Below are 15425 nucleotides of genomic sequence, written 5' to 3'. Positions count from 1 at the left end.
CAAGAGATCATGCAATGCATCTGCCATCAGAACTACAATTCCCAGCATTCCTGGTGCTCCCCGCGCTCTGGGCTTCTGCTTCTGGTCCAGGGTCTGCAGAAACCAAAATGACTGGGAACTCCAGCCCCCTCTCCTACTCTGCTCTCTGTCCAGGCTTGGCATCCTGGGTTGCCCCAGCGACCAGGATGCCAAACCTTCCCACCCGCTCTCCAGCCGGCTCTGTGGCTCTGGCTAGTGGGGCCATCTTTGTCGTGTCAGTTTGCATATTCACTCATATTTATCATGAAGTGATGGTTAATTTGCATGTAATTCTTTTATTAGATAGAATTTTGTATAGTTAATTGATTCTTCAAGAATACTTTTATTAAATTTTATCAAAATTTTGTATCTATAGCCAACCTACGATTTCAATTGACCCACAAGTATAGTCCAACATGAATGTTGATTGATATTTTCAGATTTTAAGCCATCAACATATCACTTAATAAGGAATGAGGACACGATGCTCAGTAGCACACCATTACCTAGTACTTCCACCATTCACATAGAATGGGCATAAGTAATCTTAAGAGCAGGGGCAATAGTAAGATGTGGCAAATTAGGAAGTGATGAGATGATCTCTGAGTATTTTTTTAGATATAATTTATTTCGTGACAGTTTATGTATTTTAATTTCTTATTAATAACTGTGTTTAGCAATTGGTTCACAAGATTACTGGAAATTCAACAGATGGCTCTTGTGAGCTGAGATGAATGTTGGTAAGAAAAAGTTTCCAGTGAACCTAATGTGTCTGTTTCCACATCTCCTACATGAACTGAGTGGGGTTTCACAACCCTGAGTATGTGAGGGCATCCCTTTATCAAGCCACAGAGAATCTGAAATAAATGGTGTTGGGATTGAGCAGAGCTGTACCTTTAAAATTTACTGTTATTTTTGTGGTTTATTCACAGGCATTTCCCTGCATTTCAACAGGCATTTATGGTAAGTGATCTAGCTTTTGATACTGTTTCTATTTCTTTATTTTCTTGTAAAAGGTGAGATTAACAGGAAAAATAAGAGATTTTTGATGGGTATAGTTTGCTGTGATTTAAAGAGACTCAAAATGAAGGCCAAATCTCATTGAGGAATCTTGAAAGGCTATTTATATCTTCTATTGTGTTCTTGAATGTTGTGTCAGATACCATATGTAATGATTACATAGATTGTGACTCAATGTCTTTTGTTAAACTAAACATTTTTCTCTAGTAGGATTTGACCTCTGAAAATGTTTTCTTTTTAATAAAGTCAGGATTTTTCTCTTAGATGAATCATAATGCCTATAAAACCTAGCATTATCATTATTTTGTTGTGAATTACTAAATAACAGATGTTAAAATGCAAATACATGCATATATCTGTATATTTAAATTTTAAAAATCTGAAGAGGTGACTGTTAATAAAAACTATTAGTTTTAATAAACTGCAGATAAATTGTCTTGGTACTGATGGGTTGTTTTAAGTAGTGACTGCTTCACTTACAGGTACAAGCATCTGTGTTTATATCATTTGTTTTCACTAGCCTAAAGCTCTCCAATATTCTTCCACTACCCTGACATTTCCCTTATTATTTTTCTCAGGTTGTTAATAAATCTGGTTTACAATATTAAGGTAAAATGGAGTTTATTTGTCATTGTAGGGTTTTCTGATCAAGAAGAATAGATTATAACTTTTCTGAGCTCAAGCTTCTTATAAGGAGACTCTTATCTGGGAAATAAAATGTGTACAAATGTAAAGAAATAGTTGAAATTCATTACTATAGGAGAGGGAAGCCTAGATTGATGTCAGAGGTAGGAGACTTAATTCTTCTTAATCTGGTATTTCTTTTGAAGGTTTCAGTGAGCATAAAATGGAAACTGTAGGCCTGAATTAAGCTGAATGGGGGAGGATTTGGTCACACTATTTAATAATTTAAGGCATGCCTTTTTTTTCGGTCTGGATTTCACTACAGACTGTGTTTGTGGAAGCACAGTGTGGGAGCATTATCCCCATTATGGCCATTCTTTCTGCCTCACAATTAGAACTCCTAAATATTTGCTTAACAGAAGCATTATGTGCAAAGGTTTACCTGATCAAAACCTAACATCTTCATTTCTGCAATGGAGTCTGATTTTGAGAATGTTCTCCACAACAATCTTGATTTTTCTTGACAAAAACTAACAAAAATCCATCTACTATGCACATCATTTTCTATGTTTATTACCTGTCATATTTTTGATGTCTGTTTCATCTTTGAGAATTTCAAAAGGTGAATTAAACATGACATACTTAAAAACAGGGGAGGGAGCAGCAGAAAAAGAAAATAGCAAAGTAAAGAAAATGAGGAGGGACACGAACATTAGAGGCTCAAGAGAGGATAGTAAGAACTAAATCAAACCCAAAGCGGCTATTGTTTCATTTTAATCTCTGAGAAAAAGGGGTTCCTTCTTTCATTAGCCCCAGAATTTATTTTTAACTCCATGAGATCCTGTTTTACTAACTTTCCAATTATTTCAGTTCTCTTTAGTCCATGGACACTTTAGCATTTTGCAACCTGAAAAGTATTTCCTCTGCACCTTGCAAAGGTCCTTGATTTCCTCCTAGCACTCACATCCTGCAGGGCAGCTGTGTTCTTGCTCTTATGCAGAACACCTGTTTTGTCTTCATTATCCAGATCAGCTTCACTTTTTTATTTATAGGGATTTTAAATAATATTTATTTAAATAAAGTAGTCCATGGCAAAAGTAGGATTACAGTTGTTTATGTGGAAAATAATAAAATAATTAAAAAATATTCGTATAAGAATTAACTCTGTTTTGCATACTCACAACTGTAAACCTACTACATACCACATTTTCTTTATCCGATTACCATCAAATTGTACACTTGAAACCTATATAATCTTATTAACTATTGTCACCCAAAAAATTTTAATTTAGTATTTTTTAAATTGAAAGTAGTCCACAGCTAAAAAGAAAAGTTTTGAAAATAAAGCAAGCAAAAATCCCAACACTATGTTAGTCATGCTGGAATGGATTTAGAGCAAATATTCAGAAAGGTCTCCTGGTTCCAGCCCTTCTTCTTCCACATTCTAAAGCTTACTAGATTAATTTTTCAAAAACACCACTTGGTGCATGTTTTCCATCTGCTCAGAAGAATTTGATCGTATTCCATTACTTTCTGGTGAATGTTCACTTTTTCTAGACCAAACAATAGGCATTTTTATGCATCAGTACTTTCAAATTTTATGAAGAGGGAAAAAGAAATCTCTTCTCCAGGATGAAGATTGGTATGCCAAAAATTTTATATGTACTCTTGCTTTGTATTTTTAAAAGACACATTTAGTTTGCATCATTTTCTGTGATCATTTGACCATATAAATTATTATTCCCTCAACCTTTCTCAGGACAATGTTTTTTCCATAATATAGTTTTTAAATCCTCACCCGAGGATATTGTTCCATTGATTTTAGAGAGAGTGAAAGAGAGAGGGAAAGACAGAGGGAAGCATCAGTTTGAGAGAAACACATCCATTGGTTGCCTCCTGCAGGCACCTCGACCAGGGCCTGGGTTGGGGAGGAGCCTGCAACTGAGGTACATGCCCTTGACTGAAATTGAACCTGGGACCCTTCCATCTGAAGGCTGATGCTCTATGCACTGAGCCAAACCGGCTAGGGCCATAATATAGTTTCAAATATTTCTTGGCATCCACTCATTATGGGTACACCTTCTGATACCCACAGATGAGCTGATGAATTGCAGAACATGGCATATACAACCCTGTATCCCTTCCTTATCTCACTCACACACACATGCACCAAACTCACACATACCATTACCGCCACCACTTTATTCTGATCTGTACCCCAATCCCCAAACAAAAACACATCATACGTGCTTATACAGGTTGAAGCTTGATATCTGAGAAGTCTTCCTTGAATGTACCAACTTTTGGTGGCCATTATATCTCTGGAAATCTTTCAGAATTTGTAATTTGGACAATTGACAACTGCTCCCTCATATTGTTGCATAGAATTCTGTTTATATTGCCTGTTTTCCCAGCCAATTTGGATTCTTGAATCAGCAGAGATTCACTTGGGCGTATTCTCCGCACACTTGAGTGCCTAGCATTGTGTCCCTAGCAGAAGCTCAGCAAATATTTGTTGTTTTAGGACAACAGTAATGATTATAACCCAAATTGTTGGCTAACTAAATACACCCTGATGGACAAGATAGATCCAGAGACATGGAAGCATGGAACAGACTGATGCATTTCAGAGGGAAGGTTGGGGATTAACCAAGGGAAATTGTATGCAAATATGCATTGTCCATGGACACAGACAATAGTGTGGTGAAGGCCTGGGAGGGGTGGGGGATGGGGGGGGTGTCAATGGGATTAAAAGAGGGACATCTGAAATACTTTTAACAATAAAGATAATTTTTAAAAAAGATAATTTTTAAAAAATAACAGGCAGAGGAAGCTACCCAGTTCGTATTTCCTTAATGGGCAAATGTGTCTATTGTAGCAAAAAACAAGTGTGTTTTTAAAAAGCACCCTCAAACTGGAAACGGTATGTGCAGGCATGGCAGCATTCACCTAGACAAGGTAAAACGCAAACATGGGAACTTGTCCAGTTAGGGAGCCAAGGTGAATACAGCTTTTAACGTCATTTAAGAAAGCTTTGTTGTTTCTTATGGCCCACAGGCCCACGGGCAGTCAGGGAGGTACAGGGTGTCCTGAGGTCCCTCCTCACCCTCCCTCATGCCAGCCTACCTCCCCACTGGCTGTCATTTCTCAGACACTATTTGCTTTGGATTTACCTTCCTTTTTAGACCTATGACCCACTAACCCAATGTCATTCTAGTTCTCTTATAACAACATTTTGACTGTGGTGGAGCCATCTTTTGAAGGGGTTTGTTCATTTAATTGCCAACACAATCTCATGCCAGGGCAATTTCAAAAGTAAGCATTCCCATTTCATGGAAACTCCGACATCATCCCCACAGTCAAAGCATGACCGGAGGATATGGTGCACACCCGTCCTTTGGGGGTGCTCGGGCCCAGGGTGGAAGCCAGTTTCTCTCCCAGCCTCTCCCGCCTTCCTCGGCCTGTGGAAGACAAGAGCTGTGGGCAGCAAAAGCAGCTGTGCCTTCTTGCAAGACAGAGACGGAAGAATCTCTGCCCTGAGACTCCATGATGTTTAAGGGAGAAACACAATGGGGGCAGGTTTGCCTACTTTGAAGTTCCCCAGAGCAGGATCCAGACTTTTCATTCAACTTTCAGCTACCGCCTCTGCTGCTGCGCCAACGTAATGTTTCCAGGATGGGTCCACAGGGCGCCCGAACGCCTGCTTGCAGTCAGGATGAAAAGCCATGTTTTGTAAAATACCAAAGAGAGGCCTGTGCTACTTTTGGAAAAATAGATCCAGATGAGGCTTAAAGGGGCTCTTAACTCCCAGATTCCTGTTAAAGACTTGGATTGGCCGCTAAGCCAGTCTCCGAGGGAGAGACCTGAACTTCTCTGATGGACTTTTCAGATCTTGCGTGCGCCTCTGCCCTCGGAGCCAGGCTTGGCCACTGTGGTGCTAATAAGTTTAACAAAGGAGGCTAGACATGATACATGGGAATGGAATTTTTACGGAGAAGTGAACAGCAAAACTAAGTTTAGTCCATTTTATGAGCGTCAGTAGAGTTAACAGAAATGAAGTCCAGGTGGAAAAGCGTGTCCCTGGAGTAACTGGGGAAATATTCTCTATGGAGAAAAAGAGAAATCTTGAATCTTGCTTTCCAGGTATGAGGCGGTGTTCTCAGAGAAGAACGAATTTCAGACATTGAGATATTGGCTGGAAATTTGCAGAAAAAAATTAAGTAGAGCATCACCAGGCTAATGCAGCTCCTATATTTATTCATTATATTTCTGTTATCAACATGGAAGGCATTTTTTCTATCAAGTCACCTGCGCCCCTCCTCCCCCGCTTTCCATGAAATGCTGCCAGGACATAGCTTTCTAATGGAATCCCTCATTTGCATTCAGGTTTCTCTTCTGCTTCTAACTGGTAAAAAGGAGAGCAACGCGATGTTTTGTTAACCTTTTACCTACTCGGCCGATATTTTTTTATCACTACATCTGTCTAAATTCACAGACATGACTTGGAAAGAAACCAAGGCATTCTGCCACGGCAATGCTGAGGGCATGCCCGTGTCAGCTTTAAACGCTGACAGATTTCAGAGGGTGTGACAACGATTGCTGTGCAATTCTGGGCTTGCTGGAAGACTTGCCTTATGTAATACATTTGGAAACCAGAGCAAAATCGACAAAAATGTGTGCCCCTCTCTTTCATCCCCCTGACAGCTCTCCCCTCCCTCTTGCTTTCTTCTCTTCCCTTTGATATTTCCATTTGCTTTGAAAACTTCCTTTCAGGTGGTCTAATGATGACTCTTTTTTTTTTCTCTCTCTCATAAATTCCCTTCTCTGACATTCTATGTTTTTTGTCCTGGTCATGTTATCCCCCCTATACGAACCGTTATTGTTCTTGGCAATCCCTGAGTTAATTGCTGGCTTTCAAAGCAAAGTAACATTAGAATCAGTGTAAACTTATTACTCTTTGGGAAAATACAGTGCTAGGGCTGAAGCCACCTCAATTCTATCACATTTGAATATTGTTTTAGGAGCTGACCCTGCTGAAGCACACATGTGCAGCTTCCCCCATTATCAACATCAGGCACCAAAGTGGTGCATTTGTTACAAAAGATGAACTTACATTAGCATATCATAGTCACTCAGAGTCTATAGTTTACCTTAGGGTTTGCTCTTCATGTCAATTTTATGGGTAATGACATGTATGCACCATTATAATATTATTTTTACCACCCTAAAAATCCTCTACCCTCTGCCTATTCATCTCCCCCACCCAATCCCTGGCAAACATGGATCTTTTTATTGTCTTTATGGTTTTGCCTTTTATAGAATGTCAGATTGTTGGACTCATAGCCGTTTCAGACTGGATTCTTTCATATAGGAAGATGCATTTCAAGTTCTTCCATGTCTTTTTATGGCTTGATTACTCCTTCTTTTTAGTGCTGAGTAATATTCCATTGTCTGGATGTACCTCAGTTCATCCATTCGCCTATTGAAGGGTGTTTTAGATGCTTCCACATTTTGGCAATTAGGAACAAAGCTGCTAAAAAACAGCCACGTGCAGGGTTTTGTGTGGACATACATTTTCAATGCCTTTGGGTAAATACCAAGGCGTGCAATTTCTGAATCATATGGTAAGATTGTGTTTAGTTTTGTAAGAAACTGCCAAGCTGTCTTCTAATGTGGCTGTGCTATTTTGCCTTTCCACCAGCGATGAATGAGAGTTCCTATTCTTCCATACACTGGCCAGCATTTGGTGGTATTAATGTTTTGGATTTGGGCCAGTCTAATCGTGATGGTATCTTAGAGTCTATCATAATTCAGTGCCCCCTCTTTCTACATAGCAGAATTGTAGTCAGGCACATCAATTCTAGCTAGAACAAATTTCAAATCTTCTTTGTAGTGAGGTTGTTCACAAGACCAATTCCTTTCCAAGGAAGGTAGGTTGAAGTAATGAGTGCTACTTTATGTCCAGGTACCATAAAATAAGGTATATGACCATCCTGTGTTGTTTTTTGTTCGGTTTGGTTTTTTTTTTTTGTTTGTTTGTTTGTTTGTTTGTTTGTTTTTGCTGGAATCAGGAAAGGTAAGAATATGAGAACAATGCCTTAAGGAAGGCAAATCAACTACTTAACATCATGGTAGATTCCTGGCTGTGAAGTGACAGAATGGAACAAATTCTCTCACTAGCAGAATGCTCATTTTGGAACTGTTATCATAGAGAGAAATAAGCATCTATATTTATTTAACATCTCTATTTTGGAGCCTCTTTGTTACAGCATCTTAGCTTTACCTTAACCAATATAGTCTCTTTCAAATGTATTTCAAGATGCATTTATAAAATAGTATCGACTAAAAAGAATTTGACATGAAAATAATTGTCCTAAAGAGCTAAACATACCCAACTTCTCTAAGAACTGTCAAAATTATTTTTGAAGTTCTTTCTAAAGAGAGCTGGCCTATGTTTATTTAACTTCATTCTTAAAGTCAAATAAACATTGGTCAGCTCTCTTTATATATATACATATGGAGCAAGACAAAAAAAGATAATTTAAAGCTGGGTGAGAAAAATGAGAAAATACATGGAAATTAATTCACTCATCCAATGAAAAGTGTAGTCAGTCCTTACAGTCCCCTCAACAGCTGTCACTCCTTAGCCCCTCTCCCTTCTTTGCACAAATAATAATGTAATCTTCGTCTCTATATATTTTTCTGTTCTGGATATTTTCTATAGATGGAACCATAAAATATGTTCTTTTGTGACTAGCCCCTTTCACATAACATAATATTTTAAAGCTAGAGGCCAATGCACAAAATTCGTGCAAGGGTAGGCCTTCGCAGCCCAGCTGCCTTGGCCCTTGCAGCCCTGGCTGCCTCAGCCCTCACAGCCCCTACTGACTCGCAGCCATGCGGCCCTACCCACTGGTCGTTTTGGGAGGTCATTCCAGAAGGTTGTTCTGGAAGGCCATTCTGCCATCCAGTCTAATTAGCATATTCGCTCTTTATTATATAGGATGTCATTTATGTAGTAGCATACATCATTAACTTATTTATTTTTATTAATAATCCATTATATGGATATATCATATTTTGTGTATCCATTCATCAGTTAACTAATATTTGAGTTTTCAATGATTTTTATCTATTATGAATGATGCTTATATGCAGTTAATTTAGGTAAACATATATCTAAATGTATAAATTATAACTGTGATTCAGTGGTGTTCTGTTGTTAATTTTTAATCATCCTGAAACGATTCTCATTTTTATTCTTCGGCTGCCCAGTTTCTCTCAAGCCTCTTCAAGGCTACCTTTGCTTCATGATTCTGTGTCCTGCTTGCCTGGGTGGTGATGTAGGTTTCTTCTATCACTGTGTGTGATGAGTCTTTGAGATAGTCGCATCAGGATTCTCTTAAGAGTACCAAGGAATAGCGAAGAAGGAGGGCACATATCAGAGTCGCTATGGGAATGGGTTTCAGGGTCCCACAGATCTAGGTGCAAATTCTGAGGCTGTTTCTTATTAGCTTTGTGTCCTCAGGCAAGTTATTCTCTCTAGACCTCAGTGACCTCAATTGTCAAATGGGATAACAATGCCCATCACATGGGCTTGTTGTAAGATTAAATTAGATAATATGTTAAAGTGTCTATCATGGTATCAGATACATAAAGATAAACATTTAAGAATGATTGTTACTATTATTTGTAGTAGTAACTTTATTTTTGCTACTATTGTCAGTATTACCCTCCCTCTGGAATCTGAGCTTCTTTAGAGTAGAAGGCTTTGAGTGTTTTATTCACTTATATCACTAGATTCTAGAAGAGTATCTGAACTGTTGAACAAGTCATTTACTTTTTAAAAATGTTTTTATTGATTTTAGAGAGAGAGGAAGGGAGAAGGACAGATAGAAACATTGATGAGAGAGCAACATCTGTTGGCTGCCTCCTGCATGCCCCCTACCGGGGATGGAGCCATAATCCGCAAGTAATTTGTTTTGAAAGAGGCTTTACTTGGGCTCGGAATGACACTGGTCAGAAGTCCCTTATCATGAGAACCACCTTGCTTTCTGTGGGATTGCTTCTGCTGCTTCTCTGAAGGCCACTTGTTACTTCTTAGCTACCTCTGTGTCCTGTAGCTCAGCCTTGTGACTTCAATGTCTGAAAATGAAACCTGTTGGTAACATCACACTATGCTTTCTATATTATGTTACATAATAAGCACTGTAGTCTATTGCTCAAACAATAGTCACCTTGCTTCTGCAATTCCAAGCTATTTATCTGAGCCCTAGGAATAAAACCATTCTGTTTTGTCTGTATGTACATAAAATCTTTCAGTGATAAGAGAGACAAAGTAATTATATTTATTTGTGGTCTCAAAATTGAAATCCCACGTCCTAAGACAGCATATTCTTATGGACAAAACCCAAGTTGTGGCTCTGTAAGATAGCTTGCTAATGCATCCTTTTAGGAAACCTTGGGGAGTAGATAACAATTATACCGCCACTTGGCTTGAAGAGGGAAAAAGTCCAATGCTTGCTTTTTGTTGCTAAAAGCACTGAGAAAGTTTGCACATTTTTTCATGTCTAAGATGATAGGCTCTTTGAGCTGGACGCCATTTTGGATGTCAGACCTGTTTTAACTTTGTATTTTTCTGTCTGAAAAAAAGAGGAGACCCTTTTTTTTTTTTTTTTTTTGCCTAGCCACACCCAACTAGTTCCTGTGAGAATTGCAAACAGATGCACCGGTAAGGGTTTTGCAATCAGAGGAACATGAGATTATCATTCAGAATGGTCTACTCTCTAACCTCTTCTTTGAACCTCAGTTCTAAGCTTCCTCGTATGTAGTTGGGAAGAATATTAATATATACTTTCTGTTATTAGAATTAAAAATGAGTTGGACTAAAGTTTCTTCAGAAGTGAGTCCCAAAGACTTATCCCAATAAGGGTCATGACTTCCCCTTTGGCCCCTACTCCCTCCCCTGCATCTTCTTCTACTCAAGCTTCTTCTTGCCACATCCTTTTTGTAGAGACCATTCCACCCCAGGTCACTGGGTCTGCCCTCAGTAACTTGTGAAGACTGAGTTAATACAGAAAGTACCTGCATATCCATCTCTGCATCATATCAGTACTGATCCTACTTTGTTATCAAAGCCCCTTTTAATGTAAATTTTGATGCATCTGTAACATCCTTGGGGTCCCAGGGCATAGCCTATATGAGTAAGAAATTATTTTTTAGTTTAAATATCACATTATATTCTAAAGCATGACTATATTGTAATCCTTTTCTTGAAACAAAGACTTTACATTACTTACCTGTTAAGTAATTTTATGATCCTCTTCCAATAAATCTTGTAAAATTAACCCTCAGGAAGTTGCCCATCCTGTGGTTTATGGTGCCTCCGGCACATTGCCAATGCCCCATTTTAAAAGCCAGGCATTCAACCAACCTTACAAATGTCAGCCCTTGCATATAATTACAGGAACCTGGGAAAGTGATCACCAGCAGCTCTGGGACTCTCAGCTTCTGCAAATTCTGAATCCCTTAGCAAGCTGGAAAGATCTGCTGGCACTGCCATAGGGAAAGGTTAGCCTTCTAAATTATTGCCTCTCGATTTCTTCAACTTTGCAAATATTTTATTCCCTCATCCATAGTGAAAGAGAAAGAGAAGTGCACAGCATTGCTGTTTTCCCATGTTGCGTATAGAAAGAAATGAAGACTCATCAGCCTTTTTCATCTTTCATAAAACAATGCAAATACGCCTCATTGCTAGGATAAAGCAGGAATATGCATCAGGGGATCGGAAAAATGTAAAAAGACTTGCCTTGAAATTCTTTTTGTAGAACTCTGCACATGTTAAAAGCATATTGCGACCTAAGATCAGTGTGTGTGTGTCTGTGTGTGTGTGTGTGTGTGTGTGTGTGTGTGTGTGTGTGTAGGAGGGATCTTGGTCTAGCTTTTCTGCCAACAGATTTCGCTCAAAACCACTTGTCCAGCCATGGGGTAAAGTAAGAAGTAGGAAACACGGTGTGAGCATGAGGAGATGGTGAAGGAGAATAGTGACAACAAGATGGAAATGCCAAGACGCTGGAGCAAGTAAGCTGGCAGTCTCATACAGGGAGGCCATCGCTAGGCAGAAGGAGACTGGGACATGCAGACCAACCTCTGCCTAGGAAAATCATTTGCTTTCCTGTTCTCTCCATTTAGTGTTCTTTGCTCCCATCCCTTCCACCATCCATTTCTTCCATTTAACACCCTCTTTTTCACTTGAAGCAATGCCATCTTACATGGGGCTACTGTGTCAGAACTGCTAATATCAACTAAGTTAATGGGAAGGCAGGAGTTCTCTATATTACTACCAGCTCTCTTCCAGCTCCATTGCTTTTCCTGCCACAGGTCCATCATAATCTCCATGCAGCTTTCTTTTCCAGAGAGAAGTGCAGTGCCCAATAGAGGTTCAGTGGTGAATAAACTGATCTTGACCGGTTACACCACTGTGTATTTTATTTTATTCAAAGGCAGCCTTTGTCAAGAAGTTCAAGAAACTATGTGCTTACTTAAAAAAGTAGAAAAAGGAGTAAAAGCATTGAAACTGCTTTGCATTCTGCATTGAATCGAGGTAAGAAAGAACCGACAGGGGAAGTGACGGATGGTGAGATATGGTGGCTCTGTTCCTCATGCCATTCAGAGCCAACAACAAAGGTGGATAGAAATTGGCCTAGGACTGTGTTTTTTGAACAACACTTTAGACTAATTGGACTTAAAAAACACGCAGAGTATTCCATGCAACAGCAGCAGAGTACACATTCTTCTCAAGTGCATAAGGAACATTTTCTAGGATAGGTAATATGTTAAGCCACGAAACAAATTTAAAAAATTTAAGAAGATAGAAAGTTTTATCAAGTCTCTTTTATGACCACAGTGGAATGAAACTCAATAGATAACAGGAGGAAAGCTGGAAATTTCACATATATATATATATGGAACTTAACACAGTCATAAACAATTACTGGATCCAAGAATAACTCAAAGGAGAAATTAAAAAAAATCTTGAGACATATAAAAATGCAAACACAATATACCAAATGTAAAGGATGCAAGAAGAGCAGATGGAAGAGGTAAGGTTTTATTAATAAAACCATACATACCCACAGTAAGTACAAAGAACAAATGAAACCCAAAGTTAGAAGAATAAAAAAAGAAATAATAAAAATTAGAGCAGAAATAAATGAAGTAGATAATAGGAAAACAACAGAAAATATTAATAAAAGTAAGAGTTAGTTCTTTGAAAATATAAACAAAAATTGACGAACCTTTAGCTAGAGTAACCACAAGAAAAAGTGGACCCAAAATAAATAAAATTATAAATTAAAGAGGAGACATTACAATTGCTGTCTCAGAAATACCAAGGGACATAAGAAACTACTATGAAAATTGTATATAACAATTATAACATAGATGAAATGGATAAATTCCTAGAAACACGCAATTTACCAAGACTGAGTCATGAAGAAAAAATCAAAACAAAAAACTGAACAGATCAATTATGAGTAATGAGATTGAATTAGTAATTAAAAAAAAATCCCCTAACACAGAAGAGCCTAGGACCAGATGGTTTTGGTGAATTCTACCAAACATTTAAATAATTAACTATAATCCTTCTCAAACTCTTCTAAAAAATGAAGAGGAAGGAACACTTTCTTTTTAAAAAAAAAATATTTTTATTGATTTTAGAGAGGAAGAGAGAGGGAGATAGATAGAAACATCAATGATGAGAGAGAATCATTGATTGGCTGCCTCCTCCATGCCTACTACTGGGGATCAAGCTGCAACCTGGGCATGTGCCCTTAACCATAATCGAACCTGGGAACCTTCAGTCCACAGGCCAACACTCTATCCACTGAACCAAACCAGCTTGGGTGAGGAAGGAACACTTTCAAACTCATTTTACCAGGCCAGCATTATCCCAATACCAAAGCCAGATAAGGACACTACAGGAAAAGAAAACTATAGGCCAACATCTCTGATAGCAATAAGCCTGAATGACCAGCTAAAGGACAGCAGAATAGGAATATTATATCCAAGAATTTACAGAAGAAGCTACATAGCAAATGGTAAGAAGGGTGGAGATGCAGAGAAGACTGGTTCCTGTGCCTGGGTGCAGTGGATGAGAAGCTGGAGGGATATCTTGGCAGCAGATGTCCCCCCACCCCCCCCCCCAAAAAAAAGTGTGATGTCTCAACCCCTTGCTGGGATCCCCAAACCAGAGCACCAAGGCCAGGAAGAGAAGCCTACATAGCATTTGACAGTGAAAATCAGTGGGGACTCTGTGGGTTCAAAAAAGGAGAGAGTCTGCTAGATTCCCAGGTGTTGTCCTAAAGGGCCAATGCACAGGAACTTGCTCTTGGTATTAACCTAGAACACTGGTAGAGGGAAGGCAACTCAAGGCATATGGAAGCCATAAAGAGAAGATGGCTCTGGAGAGAGATCTAGAAGGTTGGCTACTGAGGTTCTGGTCCTGAGTAAACATCCCACACTGCCCTCAGGCACCATATCCCAAGGTTGGACACTCCTATTCTCACAGCACTACCTGGGGAAGTGCATTAACCCAGTCCTCCAAACATTGGCAATGCCACCTTGTCAAACATGAGTCTGGTGGGAAGGACTGTTGGCTGCAGCCAACAGGGACCTGTGGTGAGCTCTTTTCCTAGAGAAACTATATGCAGAATGTCAGATGGTCATTGGATTGTGTGGCTTTGGAATAGGGCCAAGTGCTGGCAAAAATGTGGAGAAAAGGGAACCCTCCTGCACTGTTGTTTGGAATGCAGACTGGTGCAGCCACTGTGGAAAACAGTATGGAGTTTCCTCATAAAATTAACAATGGAACTGCATTTTGATGCAATGATCCCACTTCTGGGATTATATTCTAAGAAACCTGAAACACTAATTCCAAGAATATGCATCACTATGTTCATTGTAGTGTTACTTACAATAGCCAAGATCTTCAAAAAGCCCAAGTGCCCCTCAGTAGATGAGTGGATAATAAAGACTGTGGTACAGCCTGACTGGTGTTGCTCAATGGTTGAGTGTCGACCCATGAACCAGGAGGACAGGGTTCAATTCCCAGTCAGGCCACATCCTGGGTTGAGGGCTTGATACCCTGTAAGCAGGGGGGGGGGGGGGGGGCTGCAGGAGGCAGCCAATCAATAATTCTCTCTCATCATTGATGTTCCTATCTCTCTCGTCCTCTTTGAAATCAATAGAAACATATACATTTAAAAAACTCTGGTACATTTATGCAATATAATACTGCTTAGACAAAAAATAAAAAATAAATAAAGGAATTCTTACCTTTTGGAACAGCATGGGTGGACATGAAGATTATGATGCTAAGTGAAATGAGACAGACAAATGCCATATGACCTCACTTATATATGGTATATAATGAACAGAATAAACTGATGAGCAAAATAGAAACAGAGGCATTGATACAAGGAACATATTGACAGCTGTCAGAGGGGATGGAGGGTGGGGGACTGGATGAAAGTAAAGTAGGTGAAGGGATTAAGCAATATATATATATATATATATATATATATATATATATATATATATAATTTATTATTTTTCAAAACCATGCAGGTTTCAAGTATGATAGATAGATAGATATAGATATCACAGAGACACGGACAACAGTGTGGTGATAGCCAGAGGAAAAGGGGGATGGGTGTTGGTGGAGATGGGCAAAGGGTGGAAAAATGAGAATGAAAAAGGACTTT

At 39.0% G+C, this 15425-nt stretch overlaps 1 protein-coding gene across 4 annotated transcripts in view; it reads left to right on the top strand.

Annotated features, from left to right (window-relative positions):
- The window catches only part of MACROD2 (mono-ADP ribosylhydrolase 2), a 1902899-nt gene that overhangs the window by 1312193 nt on the left and 575281 nt on the right, over positions 1–15425 (top strand). For all 4 annotated transcript variants that reach the window (XM_081097752.1, XM_081097753.1, XM_081097754.1 and 1 more), the window contains one exon: positions 951–981. In XM_081097752.1, coding sequence (XP_080953878.1) covers positions 951–981 — 31 coding nt within the window. The remainder of the gene's footprint in view (positions 1–950; positions 982–15425) is intronic.

The sequence above is a fragment of the Myotis nattereri genome, assembly GCF_964212035.1.
Source record: "Myotis nattereri genome assembly, chromosome: 8".
Lineage (NCBI taxonomy): Eukaryota > Metazoa > Chordata > Mammalia > Chiroptera > Vespertilionidae > Myotis > Myotis nattereri.
This window is presented reverse-complemented; position numbering and strand designations above follow the sequence as displayed.